At 35.3% G+C, this 14,185-nt stretch overlaps 1 protein-coding gene across 5 annotated transcripts in view; it reads left to right on the top strand.

The window, feature by feature from the left end:
• Nucleotides 1-1,054: 1,054 nt before the first annotated feature.
• Nucleotides 1,055-14,185, top strand: part of Ythdf3 (YTH N6-methyladenosine RNA binding protein F3) — a 30,529-nt gene continuing 17,398 nt past the window's right edge. For 2 of the 5 annotated variants that reach the window (XM_003479951.4, XM_063257377.1), the window contains exons 1-3: nt 1,179-1,378; nt 1,879-1,903; nt 7,558-7,643. In XM_003479951.4, the coding sequence (XP_003479999.2) occupies nt 1,355-1,378; nt 1,879-1,903; nt 7,558-7,643 (135 nt within the window). In that variant the 5' untranslated portion in view covers nt 1,179-1,354. Of the gene's footprint in view, nt 1,379-1,878; nt 1,904-3,236; nt 3,256-4,952; nt 5,100-7,557; nt 7,644-14,185 lie in introns of those variants that run through there. The other 3 variants (XM_063257378.1, XM_063257379.1, XM_063257380.1) reach the window with 3 other exon arrangements.

A 14,185-nucleotide genomic window follows, 5' to 3' on the forward strand; every position in this document is an offset into this window, starting at 1 on the left:
GATTTGGCCAAAGTTAAGTTTCAGTTCTATTAGTCAGTGCTGATAAAAGCACACAGGAAGCTATATTAGTTCCACAATTCAGCAAATTTATACTTGCTATATTGGATGGCTTATTCCTATCTCAAGGATTTGAATTTAAATTATTTCCTCATATGGATTCCAGACAACATCTGGAAGGCAAAAATGTTAGAATGTTACAAATGGATTTCCTTTGCTTTTGCCAATATGTAAAAAAGTAACACCAGTTCCTATAGGAATTTTAACTTCTTTTAAGACTTATGTTTCCCCAACTACTGCCTTTCTCAAGGTAACTATTCACCATTCATAAAAAATCAAATGGCAGTGTGTGGTGGGGCACACCTGTAATCCTAGACACCACAAGAGGATTGCGAGTTCCAGGCCAGTTTGGACTACACACGGACTCCGTCTAAAACAATACAAATAAAAAACGAAATACCCTAAACATAAACATGAGTAGAAGGAAACACGATCAAAAGCCCACAAATTGGTAGCGATATTTGACTCCAAGGATGACGGCTGCATGAAACTCGCACGCGGGCTAGAGGCTGGAGACTGAAGACAGGGCCGGCGCCTCCCCCGAGGCGCTGACACACACAGCAGAGCCCCAGCTCCAGCCCCGTCCGGTCCCCCGCACACCGAGATGGCTTACGGTCCGCAACACCCCGCCCCCACGCCGCCGTCTACAGCCTCAGGTCGCCAGCGAGGCGCGGTCCCAGCTCCTCCCGGCCACCGTCGGTGGCGACCCGCGACTGTGGCAGGGCTCTACTATGCCCGCCAGCGCCGGCCCTCTTCCCGCCCACAGCGCGAAGGTATCTCTCTCGGCCGCCTCCGGTGCCGTCTCCCCAAGCGGATTCCGCTGTCTCGGAGCCAGAGGACGCCGGCAGACGGAAAGCAGCCCCAGGGGAGAGTGCCTGACACCGCCCCCAGACCTCTCCCGCGCCTGCGCCTACCGCCCACCGACCCCGCGCAGTTGACGTGTAGGGGGCGGGGCCAAGGCCGCGGCGGGAGGGGGAGGAAGAGCGGGGTGATCGCAGACGTCAGAGTGAAGAGCGGAAGGTCAGGCAAGCTGAGAGCGGAAGTGAGACCGGGAGCCTGTCCGCCATTGTGGGCCCAAGAAGCGGAGCGCCAGAGGGGAAGCGAGCGTGCAAGCGGAGAGGACGGGCCCTTGCCGCTGACTCCCGAGCGCGAGGCCGTCCTTGTGATTTCTCTGCTAGCAGCTGCAGCGGCGGCGGCTGGAACAATCACTCGCCGAGGGCGGCAGCCAACTGCTGTGAGTGCACGGGGAGAGGCCCAGGCGGCGGCGGCGGCGGCTCCTCTCGGGTTGCGGTGAAGAATGTCAGCCACTAGCGTGGATCAGGTGAGGGAGCAGAGGCCCCAGGCTCGGCGAAGGCCTGCGCCCCAGAGCTCCACCCTCGCGTGGAGCTTCGGCTCCTCCCCGCCGCTGCCGCCGCCGCTACCGCCGCCGCCGGCCCCATAACGGTGCCCCGAGCGCAAGTTGCTGCGGTCCTGCGGGCGGGCGGGCGGGCGCCCTGATCCCGGAGCCCGCGGCGGGCTGGCGGCCCGGCGGCCGCGGGGCCCAGGAGGTGGGGGAAGGACCGTTCTTGGGGGCCGAGGATGCGTCGCGAGGGCGGCAGACGTGTGGCAGAGACCGGGCGTGCTTTGGGAGACGGGTTCCGAGTGGCTGAGGGAGGTTAGCAGGCGGGAGGGTGGTTGAGAAATGGGTGCTGGGGGAGGTTTGCTGGGGTTTACTCCTACGTGGACTAATTAAAATAACCCTTGATATTGTTTTCGATTAACACACTTTTCCTTCTGTTTTCTTTTTCTTCTTTTTACCGCACCTTTTATCTTGTTGTACAGAGACCTAAAGGGCAAGGAAATAAAGGTGAGTTTGGATTTTTAGTTCTCAATGTTGCCCCACCACTATTTTTAAATTGTTTGAGGGTTTTTCTGTTTTTTGGCTTTTTCAAAATGTAGAATTAAATTCATTTTAGCTAAGGCAGCCAAAACTTGGGGTTTCCTTCCCTTGAAACCATTTCTATAGGAAGTGCAAAAAAAAAAGCATTAGATGTATTTCAATTAAACATATTACTGCGAATGCAGTGGTATTTCTGTAGTTTTGCAGTCTGTCTGTTACATAATTTCTGCCACAAAGATTTCTACATGTGTGAAAACATAAGTATTTTCTTACAAGTGGATGTTTTGTTTGACGTATCTGGATTGCATTGAGACATGTAATTCACATAGTATTCCATGTCTTATTAATGAAAATAAGGCTTCATGATTCTCTGGAAGTCAGTAGCAAGAAGACAACACCTAATGAATTCAAGTAAACAGGAATGTAGACTTGTTACATAGTTCTGATTGCAGTGTGATTCAATCGGGTGTTTTACAAAGAGCTGAGAAGGAAATAATTTGTGGGGCATCTTCTAAAACTAAATAATAACACTTTAAGTATAAGTATCACAGAATCTAAAGCACTCAAAAATTTTTGTAGTTGATATGGAACAATGTAATCAGCTGATCGAAACATGACATTAATCATGTGATATTCTGTAGAACAGTAACAGTTTTCGTGGGGTAGTGCCAGTTAACTTTACCGCAAATTACATACTTAGAACGATTATAAAAGGGCTTCAAATTATGCTAAGTAGAATCAGATATCCTGTGTTTTTGTCTCATTAACAAATTTTTACTTAGCAAATACGATCTATAAGTAATTTTTTAGATATAAGCTTAATGTTTTTATTGGTGGCTTTTAAATTTTTTATGGATTTTTATTTCCCAATGCAAATTTGGTTAATTTGAAAGGAATTGGTTCTCTGTACATCTTTATGTTGTACTATATATATAAGAATTTGTACGCAACAGATACATGGTACTGTATTAGGTCACAAATTTGCTGTTTTAAGGACGTTTTCCTTCAGTATATAAGCATTTAGAAAATGTTTTTAGAAATTCAGTTTTGTTTTTAGAATTGTATTGTGAGCATAGATCACAGCATTGGATAGTTTCATCTGAAATGAATTTTTGAAAAATTTGTAAACTTTAAAGAAATGATCCATTAATTTCTTTTTTTATTGTTGTTAGTCTGCTCACTAGGAGGTTTATAGACTCAGAAATATATGTAATCTGTCATTATTGCCTAGCGTAAATTATTTTATCCTAGATCTATGGGGAGGTGGCACTTTGCAAGGCTATTTGAAATGCTAAGTGTTTTGTGTTACCTGCTTTAAGGTAAGTACACAAGTTCCATTGAAGTACTTAATTTGCTTGATAAAAGAAAATACATAGATCATCTAGAGCTTGTAAGCTAGTAGTATATTACTGTAAGTTTGATTTATAACAAGATCGTTTTAATTAAGTGTGGCCGACATCTATATTGTAGATGTATTTTACATCACATATTGGCTATATTGTGATGGAAATTAAAAACTACATGCTTACTATAAATATTTTCTCATTACTTAAAAATATTTAGTTCGTCAGTATCACTTCAAATTGTGTATTTAGGCACATATCCAGACTGTTTGGCTGGATCTTTTTCTAGACATTTTCCTTTCCTTTGTTCAGTTCATAGTTTCACTTAAGAATAGGATGATTGACTGGGCTTTCTTAGAGTTCTTAGTAGCTACTGACTTGACAAGTGAGCTTGAACATACAACAGTTGTTGTCACAGTTTCTCCCTATAAAACAAAATCCTTTTATGGGAATTAATGTAATTACCATAGTTTATAGTTGGCATTATATTTGCTGGGTTCCTTTTCACCTTCGGAAGGAACATTTTGTTTAAAATCTGTGCAGGAGGGGAAGAAAAAATACTGGCCTAGAACTATTGGTGATAAGTTTCTGCAAGTACACAGATATACACACACACTTATGTTTTATGCTCCTTCAGGGAAAGTGATAAGGCCAAGTCAGCACTACTGGTGAACTTACTGTGCATAGCTGTACACTGTGTATAGCTTTCTCCACTTTAGCTGACTTTATATCCAAGCTGATGAAATTTTTATTACAATTCTTTTTACTTTTGTCAAGCAGAAAGTATAGGTGTTTCTTTTGAACAGCTTCAATATTCTAAGAATGTGAGTAGTAATTGTGAATTCAGAATTTAGCAAGCTTATGAAAAAAAAGTCCCTGAGAAGTTGATATCACTTAAATCTCTGAAAGCATAATCCTTTTTAGTTGACTTAATATACTTTTAGAGATTTCCTTTCCAAATTGTTTTCAGTTGACATTGTTAAACTAATAGAGTACCTGGCTTTAATGCCTTTTTTTTTTCTGGTTTTCTGCATATCCTTAAGGACATATACTGAAGGAGCTAAGAGGAGCTGCCTGTCTTTGTAAAAGCAAACATGCTTTGAAGTGTAAGAATGAAAGCTTGTTTATAAGTTTGAACTCAAAGTAATAGAATGTCCTTATGTGAAATGTCAGAACTCTAGTGCGCATGGCAACAGTACCAAAGAGGATAGTTGAAATTTGAGGATAATTATTTACTTATTGGGCCATACATTTTAATATTGACTTTATATTTATTTATTAACAAGTAGAATTTTTGGTTGCTGGAATGAAAATGTGTTGTGCCTCCACTTGGCAGTACTACTGATGGAAGTATTAGATGCGGTCCTAGGCCTTATTCTCTCTTTGGCCTATTTAGTTTATGAATAAGTAAATACATTTCCTCTTACAACATTGTTTTATACAATTGCAGTTTAAAAGAATTACGTTAAATTTGGTTAAGTTTTAACATTTCAGGAAAGTAGTGGAAAATGCCTTGTATGTTGGCAGTATTATGTTGTATTCTTTCCCTGTCCTCCCCAGAAATTATTTCAAAGCACTTCACTATCATTATGTTAGCCTTCATTTGATTATTAATCTTCACAACATTCCTTTAAGGAGATAGAGGGTATATGGTATTGTCGCTGTTTTTGTAGGTGGGAAAACATGATGCACACATCTGTTGACTTTCCTAACTTGATGTAGTCAGGACCAGAGCAAAGAATCACCTGGCTCGTAAGGCCCATGTTCTATCATTGATTTGACTCTGCTTCATAGAGCAGAGGAAACAGGAGAAGAATCATGTAAGTCATCTGTTCTTTTTTCCCTGAAGAACTTTAACACACTGTGGAACTGACTTGGATTTTCATTGGTATTTAATGGCGTTCAGTCTCCAAGATACTACATTATCATTTAACATGTTTAAAAACTAAAGTCTTTAGAAGACAGTTGAGGTTTTTAAAGAATATGAAATTCAGGGATTACTTTGGTGTCTAATTTAACACAAGTTGCTGGTCACAGTATGTGAAATATTTTTAACTTAACAGTTTTTCCTTACTTATTCTTTTTATGTTTTAGGACTTAAAACATGCATACATCATTTAAAATTTAAAAATAACTAGCATTGTGTATGCTTAGTGTATACATGTACTAAATTGTTCATGGTCTCAGCCTTTTAAAAAAGAACAAAGAAATGAAGAATAATAGTATAATATTTAGATAAATTTTAAGTAGGCACTTTTTCACTGTAGCAGTATCTAGTATGAACTAGATACCTGACAATATTTTCCATGGTAAATTTTAAGTAGGTACTTTCTAACTGTAGTAGTAATGTAAGCTAGATACCTGAGGATCTAATCTATATAAGAACTAGGTACACTTTCAAAATAATTAGCTGGTTTTTTTTTTCTTTCGCAATGCTAAGGATTGAACCCAAGGCCTCATACATGCTTGCCAAGAAGTCTACCATTGAGCTACAACACCCCCAGCACCGATTAGCTGTTTTAACTCTTGGTTAATACATACTAGTGTAATTGCCCAATATTGAGGTTTTTATTTTTATTTTTTCAAGAAGACCATGCATCACTACCTTTTATAAAAAGTAGGTTAAAGCCAGAATTTCTTGAACTGAAATGATTTAACCCAGCTTTAAAATGGCATGGGATATAACCTAAGGCACCCTTTTCTTTGTGGGGCACGTTCTCAACTTCAGCTCTGAGCCAGTCTATCAAATACAGTTAAACTACTTCAGTGAAGTCATGATCAGATTGTCCTTTTGGTTGCTGTTTTGATCTCTGAGTGGTAATGTAGTATCATAAGAAATCCACTTTGAAGGCTTCACAGAATAGCATCATCTTTGATCACTGCTGCTCATAGGATGACAGAGAACTAGGGATTTGTAAACCTTTGCTTCCACTGTTAACTCACTGTTATACTTTAGGTGATTGTGAACTTATGGCAAAACTAGAAATAGTGAAAATGTTCCTTGATAGAAGAACATACAATTTAAACCCATCACTACAATAATAATTTGTAGTACTTTTTCCGTTGTGGTTTTTAGTAGTTAATCTTTGGATACTGAGCTTTTATTCTAAAAGGTTATCATTTAGAAACTTGCAGCTTTTTTTCATCATGTTTCTATAGCATGCAGTATGTACATAGTACTGTCAGTGAAGGTTTAGCTTAGTAAGAATTCTGTTTTCATGGTGCTGTCATTTTTATTTATATTTAGTTTTTGTAACATTTCGAGTAGTAATAGCCAAGATTATTGAACATTGAATACTCGGATGACATGAAGTAGGTTCTATAAATAGCTGTCTCAAAAGGGTAGTTGTCAGAGGGTTGGAGAGGTTAAACCACGATTTGAGATCATTTATTCTCTTTTTTGAGGACTTTGAATCTAAATTCAGGACTTCATTTTGCATTCTTTACTCAAAGGCATTTCTTAGGCAGTGTTCAGAGAATAAGTAGAGTATTTATGGAAATTATCTCTGAACACGTGGCATTCTAAGTTATTCTGAGTTTTCTCATGTATTTCAAGAGTAATCATGGTTATCTTTGGTATTTGAATTGTATTTTTACATTCGTGTGAAAATTTTCATATTTATTTGTTTGATACTGGGGATTAGGTGCAGGACCTCACAGCACCTTAACACATGCTCTACCACAGAGCTACACACTCCTATCCAGTCTTCATGGTTTTCAGTTTCAAATGAAGCCCTTTAGATGCTTCTTAATTATGTTTATTCATTGTGATATTGTTTCAAGTAGGTAGATTTTAACCACTTTCTTTAATTGGAGACCTTTATAATAATTATTGAAACTTTAGATTAAAAATAGTTACCTCATTTATTCCCTTTTGTCAGGTGCTTATAGTTTATAAATGTAGAGACTATTTGGAAATCTCTTGTCTACGACAGTACTTGAAATAGTTATTTTCGATTCAAGTATAACCTTAGGGAACCATTTTCAACATTTTTATATTACTTTACATAGTACAGTGTTGAAATTGGAATATTTAAGTTTTTGCTGTGGAAGTGGAAACTGACTTGAGTTTATGTAACTTTGGGTTTAAATATCACAAAACTTCTGAATTTTTTGTGGCATGTAAATATTTATCTTTAATGATGATTAAACAAGAGAGTTCTAAATGAAAGAATAAATTCAGTATTACTTTATCTGACTTGGTTGAAAAATAGTGAAAATGTTAGATTGTGCTTTGAATTTTATTACAATGCTTCTAATAAAAATAACGTTTTTTAGTTTCAGTACAAAACGGTTCGATTCATCAAAAAGATGCTGTAAATGATGATGATTTTGAGCCATACTTAAGTAGCCAGACAAATCAGGTAAGTTTTCTGCCAGTTTCAGATTTTTAGGAAGTTAAACTTTTTTCAGTATAAACTGATTTTTTTCCTTTAAATATAATTGAATGACACTAACCATAACATGAATTAATTCATCTAATGCACATGGATGTAATGGACGACAGGTGTAGGCTAGGGCACAGGTGAGTTCTCTTTTTAAAGATTGTAGGTAGCTGAAACTAGATGATAAAATGAAAAATATCTGAAGATAAGCATTCTTACATATCACAGCTATATTGTTTTGAATGTTGAAATAAATTAATCTTTTAATATCACTATCATTGTTTTGTAACTAAAGCAGAAGGAAAGCTTAATTAGAAATTTTTACATGGAGAAGCGATTTCGTTTGTGTGAAATAAAGGTAGTACTTTTTTTTACAGTGCATTCTAATTTAATTTTATTGGAAATTACTAAAACCTTTAATATAACTTACTTATGTTATAGGATAGAATTAAGGATTTTATAAACACTTGTTTCTAGATTGTTACCATGGTGATTTATTAGCTCAGTTACTAAGCAGTAATGAGTTGCTTTAGTTTTGTGGTTGTTTTGTGTTTTTGGTGAGGGACTTACACATACCAAGCACACCCCACCACTGAGCTCAGACCTCCATCCCTAATGGCTTTTGAGGATTTGTGTATGGGGATAACGTAAATGTTGATGAACAGTAAAATAATCGTGTTAGGGTATCGTATATCACTTCTGTCTGAAAGTATGTCATTGCTAGAAATATTTTAAAACAAAACTTAGCCAATTTCATTAGAGTATTCTGAAACAAAAATGGTTTTGTAGTTTGCTTTAGAAAAAATATGTAGAAAATGAACTCTAAGATTTTAGCATACAGTTTTTAAAACTTTGACAGTTCAGGACCGTGGATTTAGCTTAGCAGTATATGCTCCTGCCTGGCAAGTGTGAGGTTGTGAGTTCGATCCCTGGTATCAAAACAAAGCAAAAAACCAAAACAACAACAACAACAACAAAAACTTTGACAGTTCAAGGAACCAAGTAATTACTACAGAATTTACAGTTATAAAAGAATTTAACAAAAAAATAATTCCCCAGTTTTACCATTTTGATTGTTGTGTGTCTTGATCATTTCTTCTTTACTATCCCGTCTTACCTTATGAGCAACATTCCTAACATACATTGGAAGGGAATAATAAAAACTGATGGTAGAATCTGAAAGGTTGGCTACTATGAAAGAATAAAGTTGATTTCACATTTATCTAACTTTTTTTATCCCAGTAATGAATTTACTTTTTCACTTAAGAGCTATGGAAAAACACATTACTTGAAAGTAGATCATTTGTTGTGAAATTTAGTACAAGTTTTAATTTTTTGGGTCATGAATAATCTCAATTAACATTCCTTATGGCACTGATTCCCAGTGTTTTTGAGAAATTCTGTTATGAAGTATACAAAGTGTTCTAAAGTGATCTGTATGACAAGAGAGATTTAAGAATTTTATTGGTCTTAAAAGTGGACAAGCTATTTGATTTCGTAAAATACAAAATGAATTTCTAAGAGGATGCTATGGTATGAAGTTCCCCAGACTGAAATTCACACACTGTTTTTAAGGAATTTCAGTGAATTATAAAGACAGTTTGAAAATTGCTACCTGAAAGAGTTGTCTTGTTTTACTGGGTAACCAGTACTTTACATTTCTTCATTGTTTGTCATAAGGAAAAAGGTTTTGAAAATCTGAAGAGGTACTTCAGAGGCTGGCTAAGGGAGTCCAGAGGAGGGTTTCTGGTATAGTACAGAGCTGTACTATTTTATTATTTTACACATTCTGCATAAATTTTCATTTCTAATAAATATTTTTCAAAGTGTTAGAAAATCATTACTTAAAACTTTTTTTTTTAATAGTATATTGAAACTGGGCTACATTTATTGAAACTGGCCACAAGAAAATCATTGACTGTAAAGAATTTAAAAGCATTTATCTTAGTAAAATGAGATGAATTGTTCATTTCTATCATTGCTCCTTACGAGCGGGGAAGATCATTTATAAAAGATTTGTTTTAATGTGACGTACAAAGAGAAAGATTTAAAATTTTTATATTAACTTTTAAATCAGCATACTTATGTCTGGTTGGAAGGAAAATTTGAATGTTTTATTCCAGTAAACTGTTAGCTAACATTAAATAGTTTTCAGCAGTATTGTGGTATTAAAAATGTTAATGATGCACATACTTATGTTTTAAAGAGCACTAATGCTTCAGAATGTTAAAAACTAGGTCTGTTGTAGAGAAAAATTGTATGTCTGAACTCAGGTAAGTTACATAAGAATTTAAGTTATTTACAATTACCTAGATAAAAAAGATTTAATTTTTTAAGGAGTTTTAGCAAATTAGTGAAAACTGGGGTTACTGCTAAAATATCTCAAGTGATTATTGACTGGCTGTATAATGTGAACATGTGGTAAGTTCCTTAAAGAGTGACTTAACTGAAGCAGTTGCTTAATAGAATTTTTAAATTTACACCTTTTGCTTTTAAAATTGAATCTCTTGATCTGTGAATGTAACTCGAGTGGGGTACATGCTAGAAATGGAGAGTTTGGTTCCTCTTGATACAAAAACAAGTCAGTGTTTATTTCCAATTTAATACTATAAATAAAAAACTTAAAGAGGAATCTTTTGGTGAGAAAGTTGTTCAATGCTTTTGCATGATGATTTAAAGATATCACTCAGATCAAACCTATATTGAAGTAAACTGTTGGTACCACTCCCATGGCAGCATGTTTCTTTTATTTTTCTGTGTTTTTCGGTGTTCAGTTACTTTTTCCCCTGCTGGGGGTCAAATTTAGGGGCTGCACACACACATGCTAATACTCAATATACCTCTACTGTTGAGCTGTATTCCCTCCCCCACAGTGCACTCTCCTTTCTTGGCAATTTTAAAAGTAAATACCAGTGCTTTGGGTCTTAAAATTAATTCTTTATAGATCTTTAGAATATTTTGGTGATTTGGAAAATTCCTGTTTCAATTATTAAAGATACGTAATTTTTAAATATGAATTTGAAGATAAATTGGAAAACTAAAGTTTGAATAAATGATATTAGCTATACTTGTCAGGGAAGTATAGTAATATTTTCAATTTTATGTTTTATTTTCCCATTGCTGTCCTTAGATTTTCCTTATTCCTTACTTATAGGAATGATTTTTTTAACTGGTAATTTCATATTTCTGTTCACTAGTCATAATATCCCTATGTGGTTTGCCATTGTTAGTATTAATAAGAATTAGCCAGTTTCCTGACAGTGGGTGCGTTTATTAATCAAATACCCTTAAAATGACTCCAGTTTTTTCTTTACTACATACTTTGTCACATTTCTTTAACACCTAGGAAAATAAGACTTAACATTTCCTGGAAATGTAAAAATTTTCTAAATATTTCTTTTTCATCTTGATGTTTGCATTTATATTTATATTTTATATATACTTACAAAGTTTGTCCATTCTCATGGAGGCTCCTGTATATTACTTCTGTGAGATCTTTTCTGACTTCTCAGTTGCTTGCTACCCTTCTCTTTGCTAAAGTGTTTTATTTTGCTTTCTTTATACTTCAGTTACTTTGTGGAGTAAACATCTTCCTGTTACACTTGTGAAGTGCTCTAGTTGGAGACTATGTTGTAAATCTTTGTTCATAGTGACTGAAATGCTATCTAGCATAGTGAGCATTCAAGAAGTATTTATTAAATAAATAGATTAGGTTATTGATAGCGTAAGAATGAAGAATCGTACTACGTGGAACTCGTTTTTAGCCACTTTTTAAAATGCTTACCATTAAAAAAAGCAATGTTTTATTTTACTTTTTTTGTTTCCTTTTTCTATTTATTTTGGTACCAGGGATTGAGTATGACTACCAGTTGAGCTACATCTTACAGAGCCTGTTATATTACTGACTTACTTGTGTCATACTACACAAGTGTTACAACTGTTTGTTGCCTTGAGAAAACTAATGTCTTTTGTTCTCTAACATAAGTAAAATTAACTTCACAACCCAATAGAAGTAACATTGTATGGAAAGGTTAACTGGGAACTGCCAGTAAAAGTTGGAATTGCTACTTAAGAGACTAAAACAGGAAGCTCTTTTAAGTTTGAGACCAGTTTGGGCGACTAAGCCAAGACCCTTTCTCCAAATAAAAAATGAAGAGATCGAGGTGCAGCTCAATGTGGAAGTCCTGGGTTCAATCCCCAGCACTCTTCTACTCAAAAACAAAGCAAAGCAAAACAACAATACCCTACACCTGTTACTTACTGTTGCTTAAAGAACCACAAGTCACAGTATGACTTTTCAGACACTTCAAATCAAGTATATTTTACTGTATTCAAAACATTAAATTCATGTTACAGTTTACTCATTTACTTGAACCTTGCTGATTAACTATCATTGAAAATATATCCAAAGCATAAGCACTTTTTCTTAAAGAATATCATTTCTGAAGCAACCAGAATAGCATCATTGCACGAAACTAACTGCTGCATTTAAATATATAAATATACCTAACAGAGAAAAGCTTGAGGAGAGTTCAAATATACCAGCAAAAGTACAGAGCCTACCCTGACAGAGAAGTCACTGATAAAAACCTCAAGTTAAATTTAACAGAGTATCCAGTCTTTGTATAAATTGTCACTTAGCCGTTTATTTCCAAATTCTTTAAGTACTTTTAGCTGAATGAGGATATTTTTCAAATAGCTCTATGAAAATAAGCAATATTCTAAAGCAGTCTTTTCAAAAAGTCAAGGCTTTTGCTGCTAACAGCTGAATACAGGGAATAGGAATATAGCTCAGGAGTAAGACCTAGCATGCATAAAGCCAGACTGCAATTTCCAAAACTACAAAGAGAACAGTGTTAGTACTTCAGCTGTAATTTTTATATTGTAAATGAACAGTAAATATTGTGGAACATATAAAACATCTTAAATTGCCATGTTAATTTAGGAAAAATCTGAATTGCTGAAGAGGCACAAAATTTTAACACTTCTGATAGAAAACAACTCAAAACTTCTACGTTTTACCTCAAGATTATGAACTTAATTTGTGTCCTGTTCATTTAAACCAGTCTTCATGACTTGGAAATTCAATATTAGTGAAACCTTACTATGTATATTAAAAAGTTACATCACCTTCACTTTAACATTGTTTTGAACATCACAGATTTATGCAATAATAAACTTTCACTGAACTCTGTTATGTGAAATGCTTTTCTCCATACTTAACAAATTAGGAGGAAAAATAATAGTAATACATAAGCATAAAAGCAATGTAATAAGCAGGGGATTGGTGCATCCCTATTTTCCCAGCACTCAGGAGACTGAGTGGTGAGGTGGCATGATCCTGTGAGCCCAGAGTTTACCATCATCCTGGAAACATAGTGAGAATCCCATAACAGGAAAAAAAAAAAAAAAAGAAGTAACAATAATTTTTATGTACAAATGATTAAACATACTTGTGACCGTAGATCAATAGACCCTTATGTCCTAAAAGTAGGAATAAAATCTGGAATATAGTTGAAGTGAAACCACGAGTTATCTAGGTTCTAAACTCAACTCATCTCTTAAAGATTAAAGAGATCCAGCAATCTCACTTTAGGCATTTACTCACAAGATCTGGTAGGAGATACGTTTAAGTATCCAAGCAGATAAAAGGATTAAAAATGTAGTACATACACACAAATGAAATACTACTCAGAATTGAAAAAATTTTAACATATGGATAAAACTGAGCATTATGTTAAGTGAAATAAGTGAGGAACAGACAAATACTGAAATTCTCACTTAAATTCGGATTCTCAGGCACATTACAAAGCAGAGTAGAATGCTGACTACAGAAGTCAGATATGGAAAAGATGGTGGTCAGAGGATATGAAAGTCTCAGAATACAATGGGTTTTTCTGAATTCATTACACAGTGTGGTAAATTTAGTTGTATATTACATTTCAAAAATTGTTACTAGCATTATTTTATACATTCTCACTACAAAAACTGTCAAATATCTGAGGTGATAAAAAGATCAAGTGGCTTAATTATTCCACATTGTACCCATAAATCTCAACATTGTTTTGAACACTACAAATTTATGCAATAATAAACTTTAAATTTATAATAAAAGTAGCATTATAGCTCAACATGTGCCTAGAGATCAGTTGAAAATTAAACTCAAGAAAACTTAGGAATGAATCATACTTGTGTTTGGAAGTTGATTTGGGTTACTAACACACAGGTATATATCTGTAAAGCCACTAACTGGACACATTTTATGTATTTTGTTTATTGTATGTTAAATTTTGCTTCAAATTGAAAAAAAGTGCAAGTAAATAACACTAATAAGTGGTGAAGTATTTAGGGGAAAGCTTATCAAGTCTAACATTTTAAATGCATAAAAGAAAAAAGATGAATAAAGAAATGTGATAGAACTTGATGTTAATGGCAAAGTCTAGATAGGTATAGATGTGTTAACTTTAAATTTTTCATTATTAATACTTGAAAGGTTTTATAGTAAATTTTTAAAAATGGGA

This window comes from Cavia porcellus, unplaced genomic scaffold (assembly GCF_034190915.1).
Source record: "Cavia porcellus strain 051 isolate PalLab524CR breed Dunkin Hartley unplaced genomic scaffold, mCavPor4.1 scaffold_10, whole genome shotgun sequence".
NCBI lineage: Eukaryota > Metazoa > Chordata > Mammalia > Rodentia > Caviidae > Cavia > Cavia porcellus.